Below are 19,540 nucleotides of genomic sequence, written 5' to 3' on the forward strand. Positions count from 1 at the left end.
TGTCTGTCAGCCCGGCTCAGTGCATGTCAGTCCGGCTCAGTGCATGTCAGTCCGGCTCAGTGTGTGTCAGCCCGGCTCAGAACACTCAGCAGGCCAGGCAGCATCTATGAAGAAAGGAAGTTGGTTTTTTTGGACTATTAACACCTCTTTTCCCCTGTTTTGTTACAATCACCCCCTTTGTTTTGCATTATTAACACCTCTTTAACCCATCATCGCCAGTCCTCTACCCCATTTTCTCCTTTATTTTCCTTGCCCTGCCTCCCCCATCTCTTAGTCCTTAAAAGCCTCTCCCTCTCAACATGACCCAGTTCTGGTGAAGGGTTGTGGACCTGAAATGTTGACTGGTGTAAACCAGGGTGGGGTAAGTCAGGGTGGTGTTAGCTCACACTCCAATGCAACGTTGGGGGAGGGCGGCTGAATTGTCAGAGGTGCTATCCTTCCTAGCAGCCTGTTCAGGTTGATGTTCACTGAATCCTCGACTGTTTGTTGGACGCTGTTGTGCGCAATTGGCTGCCGCGTTTCACCCACAAAATATACAGTCAATTTACTTTACAGAATATTCTGCGAAGCACTTTGAGTCACCTCAAAGATGTGATAAGGTGTTATATATCATACAAAGATTATTATTATTATTACCACTTCCCGGCTTCATTCAAGTTTGAAAATTTCACTTTTAATTAAAAAGTTCAAAAAGTTCCTGGCTTCAAAGGTGAGACCTTTCTCCAGCAGTTTTCCCCATCCTGGGGAGACATTCCCTGATCCTAATCCCACCACAGGGAGCTCCTGGGGAGGGAATGTCCAGGAATCCTCCTCCTCCGTCGTTGCCTCTGAAATTAGCTGTTCTGCAGCACCCAGTGTTTAGCTTTTACTGTCACCTTAAACTCCCACCACCACACACTCACAGCCCCCCCCCACGCACAGCCCCCCACACACAGCCCCCCCATACACAGCACCCCCACACAGCCCCCCACACAGCCCCCCACACACAGCACCCCCACACACAGCCCCCCCCCACACACACACACACACACACAGCCACCCCACACACAGCACCCCACACACAGCACCCCACACACAGCCCCCCCCCACACACACACAGCCCCCCACACACAGCCCCCACACACAGCCCCCCCACACACACACACAGCCACCCCACACAGCCCCCACACACAGCCCCCCCCCACACACACACACAGCCCTCCCCACACACAGCCCTCTCCCCACACACAGCCCCCACACACACACACAGCCCCCCACACACAGCCCCCCACACACAGCCCCCCCACACACACACACAGCCCCCCACACACAGCCCCCCCACACACAGCCCCCCCCCACACACACACACAGCCCCCCCACACACAGCCCCCCCACACAAACAGCCAACCTCACCCCCCCCCACACACACACCCCCCACACACAGCCCCCCCCACACACAGCCCCCCCCCACACACATAGCCCCCCCACACACACAGCCCCTCACACACACAGCAACGCGCACACACACAGCCCCCCCACACTCACAGCCCCCCCACACTCACAGCCCCCCCACACTCACAGCCCCCCCACACACACAGCCCCCTCACACACACAGCAACGCGCACACACACAGCCCCCCCCCACACACACACAGCCCCCACACACAGCCCCCACACAAACAGCCAACCTCACCCCCCCACACACACACAGCCCCCCCACACACAGCCCCCCCACACAAACAGCCAACCTCACTCCCCCCCCACACACAAACAGCCCCCCCCCACACAGCCAACCCCCACCCCGACACACAGCCCCCCACACAGCACCCCCCACCCCGACACACACACACAATGACAGGGACTCAGCAGGTGAGGGGAAAGGGACGAGGAGATTAAATCAATCTTCACTCTGTCAATCATCGCGACTTCACACATCACTTATCATTTCATCGACTATTTATATATGACTCTCGCAAACATGCCTTTTCATGATCATACATGTAGGGATTCGACAGCGGAGGAAGGAAGTGTATTTAGTATCATTGTGTAGTGAAGTGTGGGGGCTACAAATCCAGCTCCCACCCTGAGCTCCCACACGCTAACCCATACCCTGGGGAGAAGAGGGGGAGGGCACACAAGGAGAGGGGAGAAAGGGAGAGGAGAGCAAGGGCGAGGGGGGAAAGTGAGAGCAAGAGGGGAGGGAGATGGGCTGAGTTGGTGACAAAGTGTTTGGCATTGTAACCCTCTGGGATAATCAATCCTGGGAACAGAACGGTTTTATTTATTTGCAGCTGACACAGCCAGTCACAGTCTCACCCACTCCACAGCGGGGTCGGGGCATATTATCAGAGATGCCGTCCTTCAGAGGAGACAATAAACCTCACTCCCTGTCTGTACCCTGTTCAGGGGCCGTTAAAGATCCCGCGGAGCTATTGGAAAAGTAAAGGGAGTTTCTCTTTCCCGGTGTCCTGGCCAACAATCCCCCAGATAAAATCACTTGCTCACTTTATGGTGGTTTGCGGGATGTTGCTATGTGCAAATTGGCTGCTATGTTCACGAACAAAGCATGCAGTCACTACACTTTGCAGTATATCCTGTGCAGCTTTTGGAGAAATTTTGATGATGTGATAAAGCGCTGTATCAAATGTAAATGAGCTTTCTGTCAGATCAAAACAGACACTCGGCACAGAGCAGGGCTTGCTGGGAAGTTCCTTTACTGGTCCCACCATTGGGTCATTGCGATTGGGGTGGGATTGGGATCAGAATGGGATTGGGATCAGGTTGGGATTGGGATCAAAATGGGATTGCGATGGGATTGGGATGGGGTGGAATTGGGATCAGGGTGGGATTGGGATCAGGGAAGGATTGTGATCAAGGTGGGATTGAGATCAGGGTGGGATTGGAATTGTGATCAGGGTAGAATTGGAATCAGGATGGGATTGGGATTGGTGTCAGGACTGGATTGGGATCAAGATGGGATCAGGGTGGGATTGGGATCAGGATGGGATTGGAATTGGGATCAGGGTGTCAGTAGGATCAGGGTGGGATAGGGATCAGGATACAATTGGGATTGGGTTATTATTGGGATCAGGGTGGGATTGGGATTGGGTTGGGATCAGGGTGGGATTAGGTGGGATTGGGAACGAGATCAGGGTAGGGTTGGGATCCAGATAGGAATGGGATCAGGATGCAATTGGGATCAGGTTATGATTGGTATCAGGGTGAGACTGGGATCAGGGTGGGATTGGGATCGAGTGGGATTGGGAATGATATCAGGGTAGGATTGGGATCTGGATAGAATTGAGATTGGGATCCGGATACAATTGGGATCGGGTTATGATTGGGATGGGATTGGGATCAGGGTGGGATTGGGGTCAGAGTGGGATTACAGTGGGATTGTTATCGGGGTGGCATTAGGATCAGGGTGTGATTGGGATTAAGGTGGGATTGTGATCAGAGTGGGATTGGGATCAGGATGGGATCGGAATCAGGGTGGGATTATGATTGTGATCAGGGTAGGATTTGGATCAGGATGTGATTGAGATAGGGATCAGGATGGGATGCAGATTGGGATCGGGTGGGATTGTGATCAGGATGGGTTTGGGATTGGGATCCGGGTGGGGTTGAGACAATGATGGGACTTGGATCAGGGTAGAATTATGATAAAGGTGGGATTGAGATCAACAACAACACAACAAGAAAATTACATTTGTATAGCGTCAGATTATGATTGGGATCAGGGTGGGATTGGGACCAGGGTGGGATTGGGGTGGAATTGGGATTGAGATCAGGGTAGGATTGGGATCCGGATAGGATTGGAATCAGGATGCAATTGGGATCGGGTTATCATTGGGATCAGGGTGGGATTGGGATGTGATTGGGGTCAGGGTGGGATTGTTGTGGGATTGGGATAAAGGTGAGATTGGGATCAAGCTGGAATTGGGATTTGTGTGGGTTTGGAATCAGGGTGGGATTGGGATCGAGATAGGATTGGGATCATGGTGGGATTGAGGATCAGGGTGGGATTGGGATTACGGTGGGATTGGGATGGGTTGGGATTGTTGTGGGATTGGGATCAGGGTGGGATTGGGATCAGGGTGGGATTGGGATGGGATTGAGATCATCATGGGATTGGGATCGGAGTAGGATTGGGATCAAGGTGGCATTGGGATTGCGATCAGGTTGGGATTGGGTTCTGGTGGGATTGGGATCAGGGTGGGATGGGTTCAGGGCGGGATTGGGATTGGGGTCAGATTGGGAGCAGGGAAGCTTCACTGGCCACATGGAATGTGGACTCTGTCCACAAACTGGCTACACACACACACACACAGGCCTGGCTGTTTGCTGCAGTAAATGGTCTGAGCCTCTGATGTGAAGATTAACAAATGGTTTCATTCATGAGAATGTTAAAACAAATACTTTGAATTCTCTCCATTAAGGGGAAAACACCATCAATATTTTCTACCTGAAAACCTACCGGAGGAGAAACCTATCGTTGCCCCCTGCTGGCTGCCCTGAGCCTGTGGCAGGAGAGGGCATGGAGGTCCATTGTCACTGGATCTCACACACCAGACACATCTCTCGTACCGGGACACTCAACGATCCTTCGCGTCCGTGTCAGTGATCGCTCCGCCTGTGAAACCATCTCCTTACCAACCTGCCCGTTCCCTCCATTCATCGGGCTATGGCCTACTCCATGTCTCCCACCCAACCCGTCCTACCATCGGTGGCCGGGCTTTCAGCCTCTTTGCAATCCACACTCTGGAACTCCATCCCACGGTCCCTTCGCCTCGCTTCCTCCCTCGCATCCTTCAAGCCAGTCTCAAGACCCTTGTCTTCAACTGTGCCTTTGGTCTCCCTCCCACCTCTCTGACGTCCCTCATCTCTACACCACCACTCCCCCATGCTCGGGCCCCGACAGCTGACTGTTCCGCGCTTTGGGACGTCCTCCCGACGTGAAAGGCGCTAAATGTCATTTTTTGTTGTTGTTGTCCTCATCCCAAACTTCTCCTCGCTCTTTTCCATTATAATAATAATCCTTATGTTTCATGCAGCGCATTATCACATGGTCAAGTCATTGAAAGCTCTTCACATGGTTTTGGTGTGAAGTACAGTAACTGTTGTTTTGTAGGTGACGCAGTTAGGATAGATGAGGGCTGCTTTTACCTCCCACCCCTCATCCAATCCCACTCCCTGCTGACACTCACTGAGAGGAAGCGGCAGCGGGAGGGGGGGGGGGGGAGAATGGGAGTGGGTCTGTCACTCTGCATGTGGTGTGGCTCAGCCCATCCCACGCTGCCCAATACCCATTCCGCAGGATGTGTAGTTCTGCCTCTGGACTGTAGAGGTGGCAGACTTCAGTAACAACAACAACAACAACAAAATTGCATTCACACAGCACCTTTCACTTCGGGAGGACGGATCAAAGTGCTGGACAGTGAAGGCTTGGCACCCGAGCTGGGGGTGGAATCAAGAGGGATGGAGGTGGGAGGTAGGGGGATGGGTGGATGAAAGCACAGTCAAAGAGGAGGCTTGAGACTGTTCCTGTGACAAAGTTGCTGCAAGTGGCAACTCGACAAAAATCCTTTCCTGGCTCCAGACAAACAGCGAGCAGGAATGTGTGGAATTCCTCAACCAATTCCTTAATGAGAATCGCCGCTGAGACTCCACTCTACCAGTAGGTGGCGCCCCAAGGGTTGCCGTGAACGCTCCACTTCTTTGTTAAGGAATCACATTAGAAAACCCGCATTTTAGATCCATCAACGATAATAATCATAACTCTCGATACAGCCAGGAGCACGGATCACAGGATTTACTGTAACGTGTAGTGACTGTATGATTTGTGGGTAAACCCATTTTCGCACAACATCCCATAAACATCCATGAAGTGAATGACCAATTTTATCCCAATTTTATCACAGACGGGAGCTCGGTTTAACATCTCATCTCAATGGCTTGTATATCTGAGGGCAAGCGCAATAGCCAATTTACAAACCCCACCCACCACACAGTGATGTTATTCGGGGAATGTCAGAAAGAAAGCAAGATAGAGACTCCCAGCTCTTTCCCAATGTTTGATAAACTCCCAGCCTGGGGACTGAGGAGAAAGATTCTGCCAGAATCTGCTTTAATCGTGGAGATAAGAAAACAAATCCTCATTGATTGAAAAACAGGAAGTGTCTGCGGGCTGGTGACAGGTCTGCACAGGTCTGTGCACTCAGCACACAACAGGCCATTGCCAAACACTTCCATGTTAATGTCAGGCTCTGCCTAGCGGCATGGACTTGGCACATAGTGAGAACACGCATGAGAAACAACTTTCACACTGAGAATTACTGTCGAGAATCTGGCCACATCTCACACCAGCTCACACCTGTTCACACTCAGTTTAACTGGCAACTACTTTACTTCTTTTCCATTTTCTCTGAAAACAAGGTGCTGGATAAATGGCCATTGTTCTATTGACTGCTCACACGGCTCACAGATTCAATATCGGTGTGTGGAGACACTCTCTCCAGGGGTGTCCAGGGATGTAAAATACTGACCCTGAAACCTGACCCTAAATTTCACCCATGACCTAACTCTGCCCCGATACCCAACACTGCTCCCACTCCTAACCATGACTCTAATCCTTGACCTTAAACCTAACCTTAACCCTGACCCAGTGCGTGACAGGACCTTGAGCTGAGAGAGGAGTTTCTTATGAAGAGATGTTTATTTATTTCCTGGTTACACTGTACTTAAACTTTAACAAATGTAAAAAAAAACACACTTTGAGAGGTTACAGTATTGTTACAAGACCTGAGGACGGAAAGCCAATTACTGTTTAAAATCTGAGATGTTAAGAACTGGAATAGACCGAGAGCTGTTGCCCTTTCCTGTCCCACCTGAAACGAACCATCATCAAAGGCAACAAGAGATCCAGAACTTTAACCAAAGACATTTTTGGCTGAGGTACCCAGGCTCCGCCTCACACGTAGTCCTTGGGGGGTGCGGAGCGCGGGTACTGCCCGCCCCGGGCAGGATATGACCCCCCTACGCTCTTGGACAGTGAGCAGCACAGGAAGGAGCCCCCCAGGATGGTGAGGGCAGAGGCCGCCCAGCCGATAAACAGGGCGTGGCCAAACTCAAACCTGCCACGGAGAGAGAGAGAGAGAGAGGGTCAGAGGGCGAACGAGACCCAGCCCAACCCCTAAACACCACAGCATCTCACTGACTGCAATACATAGCTCAACCGGGCATCTGACACACATGGAAACCTGTCACCGTGATCAGCCGGGTGTCTGCACACATGGAAACCCACCATGGTGCTTAAATCTATCCAAACCAAGCTGAGAATTCCATCCACCTACACATGGAAATCCCAGACATAGATTGTTGGTATGAATGCGCTCTCTCTCTCATTCCCTGGAGGGATGCTTCCTGCTTACCTAATTCTGAAAAGTATTAGGCGCATGTTGGCAAGAGGCAAGGTTTTGGAAACCCAGAGTGTGCATTAGGGTAACTGCTAGAGTCTAACCAGCTAAAACTACACAGTTCGCTACTGTCTGGCAAGGTTTCCCACTGTGTGTCCAACTAGGACCACCTTACCTGAGGGTTAAGTAAGGAGGAGTTGAGTGGGACTGGTCTACCCTTCCAGATCCTGCTGACGGACTGCCCCCTACCCCCACCATGCCACCACCCGGCTACTGTGTGTCTGGAGAGAGGAGGTGAAGGATTGAGGGTGTCAGCGCTGAGTGACAGTCTAAAATTACCTTGTGTTGACGGGGGTGAAGGGACTGTAAAACTCCCGGGCTACTCCGTTCCCATACCAGGCAGTGGCAACCAGTGCAGCCAGGCCTGAGTGAGACAGTGAGACAATGAGAGAGAAAGGGAGAGCAAAGACATTATTCGTAATCCAAATTCCGTCATCTTCTGATAGACACAAAATTCCACAGCAAAGCTCCTGCCCTCCCGGTCACACCTCCAATGCCTACCCCTCATGACCACCTCCCCACCCCCCCACTCCACGAGTACCTGAAATAATGAAGATGAAGAGCCCCCCCCAATACCTGCGACGATGAAGAGGCCACCCCCCATGGTGGCAATCCGGCTCTTCCTGACCTTGTCGTCGCCACCACAGTTGGTACATTTCATGCCGGTGATAGCGACCAGAATGGCCAGGGCTCCGAGGAGCAGCGAGATCACCATCAGCGCTCGTGTGGCCTGCAGCGTACCTGAGAGAGAGGGAGAGGGTGAGCAACACTCACTCACACCCCCATCACGTCATTCCTCACTCCCTCTGTCACTCTGCACTTTGTTCCTGTACTCACAGCTCCTCTCTGTCTTCATCCCTCTATCTCACCCCTCCTCTCTGACTGTCTCTATCCCTGCATCTCACCCCGTTTCTGTTACTCTCTGTCATCCCCCAAGCCAGCCAGCCATTCCCCCAGCCCCCCAGCCAGCCAGCCATCCCCCTAGCCCCAAGGCCACAGCTCCCCAGCCAGCCATCCCCCTAGCCCCAAGGCCACAGCTCCCCAGCCAGCCATCCCCCTAGCCCCAAGGCCACAGCTCCCCAGCCAGCCATTCCCCGAGACCCGAGCCCCCAGCTCCCCAGCCAGCCAGCCATCCCCTAGCCACCAGCCCCCAGCTCCCCAGCCCCCCAGCCAGCCATCCCCCCAGCTTCCAGCCCCCCAGCCAGTCATCCCCCAGCCCCCAGCTCCCCAGCCAACCATCCCCCAGCCCCCAGCTCCCCAACCAGCCATCCCCCAGCCCACAGTCAGCCATCCCCCAGCCCCCAGCTCCCCAACCAGCCATCCCCCCAGCCCCCAGCTCCCCAAACAGCCATCCCCCAGCCCCAGCTCCCCAACCCGCCATCCCCCAGCCCCCAGCCAGCCATCACCCCAGCTCGCAGCCCCCAGCTCCCCAACCAGCCACACCACCCAGCCCCCAGCTCCCCAACCAGCCATCCACCCAGCCCCAGCTCCCCAACCAGCCATCCCCCCAGCTCCCCAACCAGTCATCTCCCAGGCCCCAGCCAGCCATTCCCCTAGCTTCTCAGCCAGCCATCCCGCCAGCCCCCCAGCTTCCCAGCCAGCCATCCCCCCCAGCCAGCCATCCCTCCGCAGCCAGCCACACACCCCCTGCCAGCCATCCCCTGCCAGCTAACCATCCCCCCAGCCACCCCGACTGCGAGCCACCCCCACCCAGCCATCCCCCCTGCCAGCCACCGCCACCCAGCCAGCCATCCTCCCCCAGCCAGCCATCCCACCGAGTCAGCCATCCCCCCAGCCAGCCACCCCCCTGCCAGCCATCCCCCCTGCCAGCCACCCCCATCCAGCCAGCCATCCACCCTGCCAGCCACCCCCACCCAGCCATCCCCACTGCCAGGCACCCCCACCCAGCTATCCATCTCCGCCAGCCAGCCATCACCCCCAGCCAGCCACGCACCCCCAGCCAACCATCCACCGCCAGCCAACCATCCCCCCAGCCATCCCCCCTGCCAGCCACCCCCAGCCAGCTATCCCCCCTGCCAGCCATCCCCCAGCTAGCGATCCCCCCAGTCAGCCACCCCCCCTGCCAGCCATCCCCCAGCCAGACAGCCTCGCCCCCCCACCAGCCATCCCCTCCCCAGCCAGCCATCCCCCCTGCCAGCCAGCTGAGGCTGAGCGTCTGCGGGTGATGGTCTCAGAATTGCCAGAGCCCATCACTCCAGGTTGGGAAGCCCAGCAAATGGGATCCAGCCTCAATCACAGGCTGGTGACCAATTGGACACAATAGCTTTTGGATTGCAGACCAACACATCCCATGTGATAAAATTTTGCAATAGTTATAATGTGATGATTATCATATGTGAGATGTCACATTTTCAGCCTATTGCCTGATTCCTGGAGAAGTGAATTCCGGGTGAGGCTCCTTGCCAATGGCTCAGTGGATAACGCCGGAACACTCTGACCCACACAATAATACCATGTGCTCGATAAGCAAGACCTGCTTCATTCATAGAATCATAGAATTATACAGCACAGAAGGAGGCCATTCGGCCTATCGTGTCTGTGCTATTTCTTCGAAAAGAGCTTCCAAATCAATCTCACTTCCCCACGCTCTCTCCAAAGACCTGCAAACCTGTCCTCCCAAAATAATTATCATCATAGAATTGTACAGCACCAAAGGAGGCCATTCGGCACATCGTGTCTGTGCTTTTCTACTTTTTTACTTCTCTGTTAAAAGTTGTTATTGAATCAGCTTCCACCAGCCTTTCAGGCAATGCATTCCAGATCCCAACAACTTGCTGTGTGAAAATATTTCTCCTCCCCTCCCCTCTGTTTCCTTTAACAACTATTTTAAATCGGTGTCCTCGGGTTTCCGACCCACCCACCAGTGGGAATAGATTCTCCTTGTACCCTATCGAATCCCTCATAATTTTGAAAACTTCTATTAAGTCTCCTCTTAACCTTCTCTGATCCAAGGAGAATAATCCTCACTTCTCTGCCTCTCCTGATAACTGAAGGCCCTCATTCCTGGTACCATCCTGGTCAATCTCCTTTGCACGGTCTCCAATGCCTTGACATCACTGATGGTCTCTAGTCCAGTTCCTGAGCCAGACAGGTCCACAGTATTCCAGGGCACTGCTGATGACTGCACAGCCCAGACTGGCTCATTGGCTGGACCACAAGCTGTGTGGGTTTAGCTGGTTAGACTCCAGCAGTTACCCCAACACACACTCTGGGCTCCCCCCAAGCCTTGGCTTTTGCCAACCTTAAAAACCTAACCTAAAATAATAAGCAGCCGCTGCTGGAGCTGCTGTGTGGGGACAGGGTTGGGCTCGACGCTGTTTTCAGACTGTTAGTCGCTGGTCGCTCGCATGTCGTGTGCCCCCGGGCGTGGTGACAGCGCGGAGCCGCCCACACCACCTCCAGCCCCGGGGGACAGACTGAGCACGGACCTGAGTGCCGTCGGTGGGAGGAGAATGGGGAGAGGAGAGGGAGGGAGAGGAGAGGGAGGAAGAGGAGAGAGAAGAAGAGGTGGAGTGGGGGTGGGGAGACAAGAAGGGAGTCTAATTTGCCGAATGTCTAATCAAGGAATCCACTATCTAAACTACACAATGTCCTGGAGATGTTGCTCCGTGTGTAACTTGTTGCTGATTGAAGTTAGAAAGTGGATTATTGTGTATTTCTGACTGAGGAACCTGATAAGAAATTCCGTAAGTTAGCCAGCCGAAAACTCAGCCTTATAGAAAAGTGATTTGAAAAAATGCGGCAGATTCTCCTTCTGACACGTCTTGTCCTGTCAGCATTGCTCTCCGACCGCACACACACACACACATACACACAAACACACACAACCCTCTCTCACATACACACAATAATAATAATCCTTGCATTTGATATAGCACCTTATCACATCTTAGAGACGTTTCAAAGCACTTCACAGGATACACTGAAAAGTGGAGTGACTGTATGTTTTGTTGGTGAAATACACATACACACAAACCGTTGGTGCCACTTGAACCCTAAGAGCCCACATAACTCCTTAACCTTAAAACTGCTGTGAAAGCTGTTACTGCACAATGTCTCTGCGTTTAAATACAAAGGAAGTTAGAAAGAAAGAGAAAAAGAGCTCAGCCGGATGTATGCATTCCCCCACCCTCCCCACCCAATTCCTTCCCCTTCTCATCTCCCACCCTCACCATCTCCTCTCCCATCACACTCTTTCCTGCGCCTCCTCCTCTCCCTTCCCTCCTTCCCACCTCCCCACCCCGTCCCACCTCCCCACATCCCTCCCCTCTGCCCCTTCACCAGCCCCTTCCCCCTCTCGCCACATCTCCACCCCCCCACTTCTCTCCTGCCCACCCCTCCCCCCTTCCAGGTCACTCACTGTCCAACTCTAACAGGGAGTCGTACACTTTGCACTGTATCTGGCCTGTGCTCTGGGCGGCGCACGACATCCACAGCCCCTCGTAGATGGCCAGCGCCGTCACAATGTTGTCTCCGGCGTAAGATGACATCTTCCACTGGGGCAGCGCAACGGTGGCGATCAGCCCAGCCCAGCCCAGAGCCGCCAGAGTCAAACCCAGCAGCTGGAACCCGGAGTTAGCCATTCTCTGCTCCCAGCAACACACCACAGCCAACCAACAGTACCAAACCCAACACGACGGCTTTGTCTGCTGCTGTGTGAGGGACAATGAGCTGTGAGTGTGAGGTTAGCTGCTTCCTTTACTCAGGTCCAGGCAGGACTGGGTTAGAGGGAGGTGGGGGGGGGCTGATATGCGTGACGAGCAGAGCCACACCTTTCACACACAGCAGATCCCCAGCCACTGCTGTCCAAGCCTCTGTCCTAACTTGTCTGTGTGTAACTACATTCTGTTCCTCATCCATCAACAAGTTCAAACCTCTCCCCCTCCTCCTGCCTTACACACAACTTCACAACAATTTTTCCATCGCCTTCTCCTATCCCACAGTCCCTCCACCTCGCCCCTCTCTTGCCTCCTTCAAGGCTCGTCTCAAGATCTTCCAGCTGCTGGGTTTGACTCTGGCGGCTCTGGGCTGGGCCGAGCTGATTGCCACTTTGCTTCCCCTCCTACTCCCACCCTCCCTGCCCTCGACCTCTCCTGATCCCAAACCCCAGCTCTGGTCCAAATCCCTGACTGTTCATCGCTTTGGGACGTCCTCCCGACGTGAAAGGCGCTGAATAAATGTCATTTGTTGTGTTGGAAACACCTCACCTCTCTCTGCCCTGCGCTGGCTCCCTGGTGGTGGAGGGGGGTGAGGGTGGGGTTGGATGCTCACACTCACAGCTCAGTGTTCCTCAGCCTCACTGGAGGCACCGGCTTTCAGAGACGTTAAACTCAGCTCAGTGTCAGTTCAAGTGAACGTTAAAGATCCCACAGCGAGATTGGAAAAGTGAAAGGAGTTCCTCTCGCTGTGTCCTGGCCAACGAGCTCACCTGACCAGACCGGCTGCCGTGGTCTCTCCTCAACCGACGCTGGGCGTAAATATGGCTTAAATTAGTAACAAACTCATTTGTGATTCACTCAGTCACTGACAGCGGCAGCTGCGATGAAATGGCTTTGGGCGTCTCTTTGTTACACCATTCATTGTTTCTGTTGCTCCCTGAGCTCCTGGTCCAGGCTGAGGCCCCAGCTACATGCTGGGGGGAGAGAGCGCTGGGGGAGAGAGAGCGCTGGGGCAGAGAGAAAGAGCTGGGGGGGGAGAGAGAGAGTGCTGGGGGGCGAGAGTGAGAGCGCTGAGGGGAGAGAGACCTGTGTTAGAAAATAAAATCAGTCATAATCCGTTTGCAACCAGATATCAGACTGTTTTATTATTATTCGTTCGTTATTCCCCAATATCTCGATGGGTCAGAGACCAAAGGCCAATACAATCAACAGATCTTATAACAGAATAATACCACCGTAGATATCTTGAGTTCAACACTGTGTCTTTCCAGCCCACAAGTTTGAGTCTTCATACTGTCAGTCTTCTTGCCGACAGCTTTCAATCTTCCATCTGATATCCTCAGTCTTAGTGTTTCCAGCTCTCAGTCTTCCATCTGAGTATCCTTGTCTCCGCACCCGGGACGGCCCCATCTCCCGTACCCTTGTCTCCGCACCCGGGACGGCCCCATCTCCTGTACCCTTGTCTCCGCACCCGGGACGGCCCCATCTCCCGTATCCTTGTCTCCGCGACCCGGGATGGCCCCATCTCCCGTATCCTTGTCTCCGCGACCCGGGATGGCCCCATCTCCCGTATCCTTATCTCCGTGACCCGGGACGGCCCCTTTCACAAAGTTAACGGAACTCTTATACCGATGTTAATCCAATCATGGTGCGGCCTGTATCTGGTGCTCATTATTTTGTGGTGTGGGATCATTAGTACATTCCTTTTAAGTGACTGGTTATTTCTTATCAGTGTCCCGGGATGGTACCAACGTCCTCTAGTTTAAGCAACTCGCTCGTTAGCTGCTATTCTTGAGAGTTGCCTTTTGTTGCTCTTGAGTGTTAATCATGAGTGTCAGTCCAGTTGTCCCCCAACACTTAACTTAAAAGTTAACCCGTTCGCAACATCTATTATGATTCTAACATTATACAAAAAGTGTATATTCTAACAGTCCCCACCTTGATACTGAATGAACATGAGATATCACAAAACTACAAAAAGAGTATAATACAAAATCAGAAAAATAATACAAGGTTACACAACCTGATAGTACAAAAGGACAGATAATACAAAGTCAGAATAATAGTACAAGGTCACACAACCTGGGAGGGAGGATGGTACTTCCAGGAGGCAAACTCTCTTAATGAGCTTTCTCTCGAGTTTCACAGCTCAGTCGTAACCAACAGGTTATTTCCAGCGCCCACAGTCACAATTGAAATCAACATTCAATTACTGTCGGTCTCGGTCCCTCTCCTTACCCGGAGGTAATGTGGGATTTCCCACTGACTGTTCGAACGCCCGAAAGTTACTCCATCACTTACAATTTCCACATTGACACACAATATATCAAAAATATTTGAATGTCGTTCACACGCACCAGTGGACTTAAGACACCTGATTCAAGGCTTGATTGTACCTCCCTTGTCTGTTTACTGGGGAATCCTGCCGACTACGCCAAATCTGTTCGAAAATAAAATCAGGTAATAATCCGTTTGCAACCAGATATCAGACTCTTTTATTATTTTTTGTTCGTTATTCCCCAATATCCCGATGGGTCAGACCAAAGGCCGGCACAATCAACAGATCTTATAACAGTCTTCCATCTGAGTACCCTTGTCTCCGCGATCCGGGATGGCCCCATCTCCCGTACCCTTGTCTCCGCAGCCCAGGACGGCCCCATCTCCTGTATCCTTGTCTCCGCACCCAGGACGGCCCCATCTCCTGTATCCTTGTCTCCGCACCCGGGACGGCCCCATCTCCTGTATCCTTGTCTCCGCACCCGGGATGGGCCCCATCTCCTGTATCCTTGTCTCCGCACCCGGGATGGCCCCATCTCCTGTATCCTTGTCTCCGCAGCCCGGGATGGCCCCATCTCCTGTATCCTTGTCTCCGCACCCGGGACGGCCCCATCTCCTGTATCCTTGTCTCCGCACCCGGGATGGGCCCCATCTCCTGTATCCTTGTCTCCGCACCCGGGATGGCCCCATCTCCTGTATCCTTGTCTCCGCAGCCCGGGATGGCCCCATCTCCTGTATCCTTGTCTCCGTGACCTGGGACAGTCCCGTTCACAAAGTTATCGGAACTCTTATACCGATGTTCATCCAGTCATGGTGCGGACATTAGATCACCTGCTGAAATCATGTCGGGTGTACGTGAGCACCTCATGGGGTGTAGTGCCTCACACACATACACATTATCCTTAAGATCCCTGTTATCTGATCTAATTGTCTAAGATAGAGGATTGATCAGTTTAGGGCTGTATCTGGTGCTCATTATTTTGTGGTGTGGGATCATTAATACATTCCTTTTAAGTGACTGGTTATTTCTTATCAGTGTCCCGGGATGGTACCAACGTCCTCTAGTTTAAGCAACTCGCTCGTTAGCTGCTATTCTTGTTGCTCTTGAGTGTTAATCATGAGTGTCAGTCCAGTTGTCCCCCAACACTTAACTTAAAAGTTAACCCGTTCGCAACATCTATTATGATTCTAACATTATACAAAAAGTTTAAATTCTAACACCTGGGGGCAGAGAGGGAGACCTGGGGGAGAGAGAGAGAGTCAGCCGGGGGGAGAGAGAGAGAGAGAGTCAGCCGGGGGGAGAGAAAGAGAGAGATGGGGGAGAGAAAGAGAGAGAGAGATGGGGGGAGAGAAAGAGAGAGAGATGGGGGGGAGGGAGAGGGAGAGCTGGGGGAAGAGAGAGAGAGAGCTGGGGGAGGGAGACTGCTGGGGGGAGAGAGCGCTGGGGGGAGAGAGCGCGCTGGGGGGAGAGAGAGAGTGCTGGGGGAGAGAGAGAGTGCTGGGGGAGAGAGAGACTTCTGGGGGAGAGAGGCCTGGAGGACAGAGAGAGCGCTGGGGGAGAGAGACAGCACGGGGGGGGGAGAGATAGACCTGGGGAAAGAGAGAGAGAGAGACCTGGGGGGAGAGCGAAAGAGAGCTGGGGGGAGAGAGAGGGAGAGAGTGCTGGGGTGAGAGAGAGAGCTGGTGGGAGAGAGAGAGACCTGAGAGGAGAGAGAGGGAGAGCTGGGGGGAGGGAGAGCACCGGGGGGAGAGAGCACTGGGGGAGAGAGCGCTGGGGGAAAGAGAGAGCGCTGGGGGGAGAGAGAGCGCTGAGGTGAGAGAGTGCTGGGGAGAGAGAGAGAGTGCTGGGGGGAGGGAGAGCGCTGGGGGAGAGAGCGCTGGAGTAAGAGAACGCTGGGGGAGAGAGAGCGCTGGAGTGAGAGCACTGGGGGAGAGAGAGCGCTGGGGAGAGAGAGCGCTGGGGGTAGAGAGCCCTGGCGAGAGAGAGACCTGGGGGAGAAAGAGCACTGGGGAGAGAGAACGCTGGGGGAGAGAGAGAGCACTGGGAGAATGTGTAACTACATTCTGTTCCTCATCCATCAACAAGTTCAAACCTCTCCCCCTCCTCCTGCCTTACACACAACTTCACAACAATTTTTCTCCTTCTCCTTCTCCTATCCCACAGTCCCTCCACCTCGCCCCTCTCTTGCCTCCTTCAAGGCTCGTCTCAAGATCTTCCAGCTGCTGGGTTTGACTCTGGCGGCTCTGGGCTGGGCCGAGCTGATTGCCACTTTGCTTACCCTCCTACTCCCACCCTCCCTGCCCTCGACCTCTCCTGATCCCAAACCCCAGCTCTGGTCCAAATCCCTGACTGTTCATCGCTTTGGGACGTCCTCCCGACGTGAAAGGCGCTGAATAAATGTCATTTGTTGTGTTGGAAACACCTCACCTCTCTCTGCCCTGCGCTGGCTCCCTGGTGGTGGAGGGGGGTGAGGGTGGGGTTGGATGCTCACACTCACAGCTCTGTGTTCCTCAGCTTCACTGGAGGCACCGGCTTTCAGAGGAGACGTTAAACTCAGCTCAGTGTCAGTTCAAGTGAACGTTAAAGATCCCGCAGCGAGATTGGAAAAGTGAAAGGAGTTCCTCTCGCTGTGTCCTGGCCAACGAGCTCCACCCCCCCCCCCCCCCCACTTGTGTGACTTTCATCTCCAGTCTTTTTTGACACACTTTCCACACATCACAATAAACTACTGCATACGTCACAATCCACAATGTGAGATGATGATAATAATAAACACCAGAACATTACATCCAGAGTTTATCATCAGAACCTCTGAGGGATTCACAGGATCTCATGTAAAGTGTATGTTTGGAGTTTGTTCCGCAGTAACTGCTCTCAGGCCTGAACCCAACACACAGAAATTCCCAATTGGAGGTGACAGACATGGAACCTCGAGTCTCCTTTGGAGACTCTCAAGCACATTGATGTGCAACATGTCAGACATCCGGCTGATCACGGTGATCAGCGTGTATGTTGGACACCCTGCCCCATCCCTGTTGTGAGGAGGATGCTGCCCGGGTAGGTGACGCAGTGTTGTTGACAGACCGGCTGCCGTGGTCTCTCCTCAACCGACGCTGGGCGTAAATATGGCTTAAATTAGTAACAAACTCATTTGTGATTCACTCAGTCACTGACAACGGCAGCTGCGATGAAATGGCTTTGGGCGTCTCTTTTTTACACCATTCATTGTTTCTGTTGCTCCTTGAGCTCCTGGTCCAGGCTGAGGCCTCAGCTACATGCTGGGGGGAGAGAGAGCTGGGGGAGAGAGAGCGCTGGGGGAGAGAGAGTGCTGGGGGAGAGAGCGCTGGGGGGAGAGCGCTGGGGGAGAGTGCTGGGGTAAGAGAACGCTGGGGGAGAGAGAGCGCTGGGGGAGAGAGAGCGCTGGGGGGAGAGAGAGCGCTGGGGGGAGAGAGCGCTGGGGGAGAGAGAGCGCTGGGGGAGAGAGAGCGCTGGGGGAGAGAGCGCTGGGGAGAGAGAGTGCTGGGGGAGAGAGAGCGCTGGGGGGAGAGAACGCTGGGGGAGAGAGAGCGCTGGGGGAGAGAGAGCGCTGGGGGGAGAGAACGCTGGGGGAGAGAGAGCGCTGGAGTGAGAGACCGTTGGGGGAGAGAGAGCGCTGGGGGAGAGAGAGCGCTGGGGGAGAGAGAGCGTTGGGGGGAGAGAGAGCGCTGGGGGAGAGAGAGCTGTGCTCACTGCTGCACCTCAAATCAGCAGCTAGTACCAGGTGTGTGTCTATGGAGGTAAAACAGTGATCAGACTCTCACTGTGAGGCCAGCTGAACGATTGCTGCCGAGCCCTGTGTGAGCATAAGAACATAAGAAATTCTAGACGAAAAAAGACCAAGGTCCATCTAGTTTGCCTTCACCTTCCTGGTGGTCACATGCACAGATGTCCCAAACTCCTTATGTACTATATCCTATAATAATTATAGTTTCCCTCCTCTGTATCTTCTCGATTTCTCCAATATCCTTTTTGTTCTGTGGTGACCAGAACTGAGCAGCGAATCCCATTGACTGCCAGCAGCCCTGAGAGAGGTGCTTACATTAGATTTTACAGCACAGAAACCGCGTGTACAGCCCTCAGCTGTTAACACAATAAACACTGAACATTTCATTGAGCCGCAAGTGAGCAGATATAGAGAAGCTCGAGGAGATTAAACACTTTGCCTTGTCTCTTTCAATATTAACAACCTTAATGTAATATACATTAGTCCCACGACTGTGTGAAAGACTTTTCCTCAAAATATATCCTCAAACCTGGGTTTGATTCCCGGCCGGGCAAAACATTGGGCGAGTTTCCTTACCCCACACACCTCTGTTTACCAGCAGTAAGGAGGAACCCGCTTGTTAGTCGATGGACGGATCGCTTTCCGGGGATAATAATCCCTTAAAAAATATATTTACAATAAATTGGTCACTCAATACACAACTGTTTGTGGGACTCTGCTGTGCACAATTGGCTCAAGTCAGAGTGAACAACTTTACCCAGAGAGAGGGAGTGAACGCGGGGGGAGTGTGGGACCGGACGTACAGGGCGTGGGAGCCAGGATCAGCGACATTGTTGTGAGGTTGAGTTGTACTCAGCACAGTGTGGCACAGAGCTCAGAGACCAGCCTTGTGTGTGCGTGTCGGGGTGGGGGAGCCGCACAGACAGTATGTTCTCATCAGCTAAAGAACCAGAACATTCTGAGCATCCAGGGCTCTGCTCTGCCAGCAACACCCCACTCTCACCTCCACTCCCACCCCAATACCCCCTCCGCCTCTCCCTCACCCTGCCTCAGGCCCAACCCCACCCCTTGCCTCACCCCCATTCCATCCCGACCTCCCCACCTCATCTCCACTCCCACCCCAATACCCCCTGCCCCACCCCCACACCCCTCACTCCCACCCCCTCACCCTGCCTTACCCCAAACTCCAATCCCTGCCCTTGTTTTTAGTGATATTTATATGTCGACACACAAATCCCTTTGCTCTTCCACATTTCCTAGTTTCTCACCATTTTTGACATCCTCTCGATGTAAAAGACGCAATACAAATGTAATTTTGTTGTTGTTTAGAAAATATTCTGTTTTGCTATTTTTAGATCCATAGTGGA

General features: G+C 53.3%; 1 protein-coding gene across 1 annotated transcript; it reads right to left on the minus strand.

Moving 5' to 3' along the window:
• Window positions 1-6,674: 6,674 nt before the first annotated feature.
• On the minus strand, window positions 6,675-12,439 carry LOC103191449 (claudin-1). The gene is made up of 4 exons (XM_007912437.2): window positions 11,835-12,439; window positions 8,030-8,194; window positions 7,733-7,817; window positions 6,675-7,111 (listed from the first exon to the last, which is right to left on the minus strand). The coding sequence occupies exons 1-4, from the start codon at window positions 12,055-12,057 to the stop codon at window positions 6,949-6,951; spliced, it is 636 nt and encodes a 211-aa protein (XP_007910628.1). The 5' UTR covers window positions 12,058-12,439; the 3' UTR covers window positions 6,675-6,948.
• Between the last annotated feature and the right edge of the window lie 7,101 nt (window positions 12,440-19,540).

This window comes from Callorhinchus milii, unplaced genomic scaffold (assembly GCF_018977255.1).
Source record: "Callorhinchus milii isolate IMCB2004 unplaced genomic scaffold, IMCB_Cmil_1.0 Scaffold11, whole genome shotgun sequence".
Classification (NCBI taxonomy): domain Eukaryota; kingdom Metazoa; phylum Chordata; class Chondrichthyes; order Chimaeriformes; family Callorhinchidae; genus Callorhinchus; species Callorhinchus milii.

What these genes read in the sequence shown, in the direction of transcription:
- LOC103191449 (XM_007912437.2), bottom strand. Translation starts at nt 12,057, where the DNA reads ATGGCTAACTCCGGGTTCCAGCTGCTGGGTTTGACTCTGGCGGCTCTG. An exon ending in TGGCCTCTTCATCGTCGCAG is followed by an intron (nt 7,818 to 8,029) that starts GTATTGGGGGGG and finishes TGTCTCACTCAG; the next exon opens with GCCTGGCTGCACTGGTTGCC. An exon ending in TTCACCCCCGTCAACACAAG is followed by an intron (nt 7,112 to 7,732) that starts GTAATTTTAGAC and finishes TCTCCGTGGCAG; the next exon opens with GTTTGAGTTTGGCCACGCCC.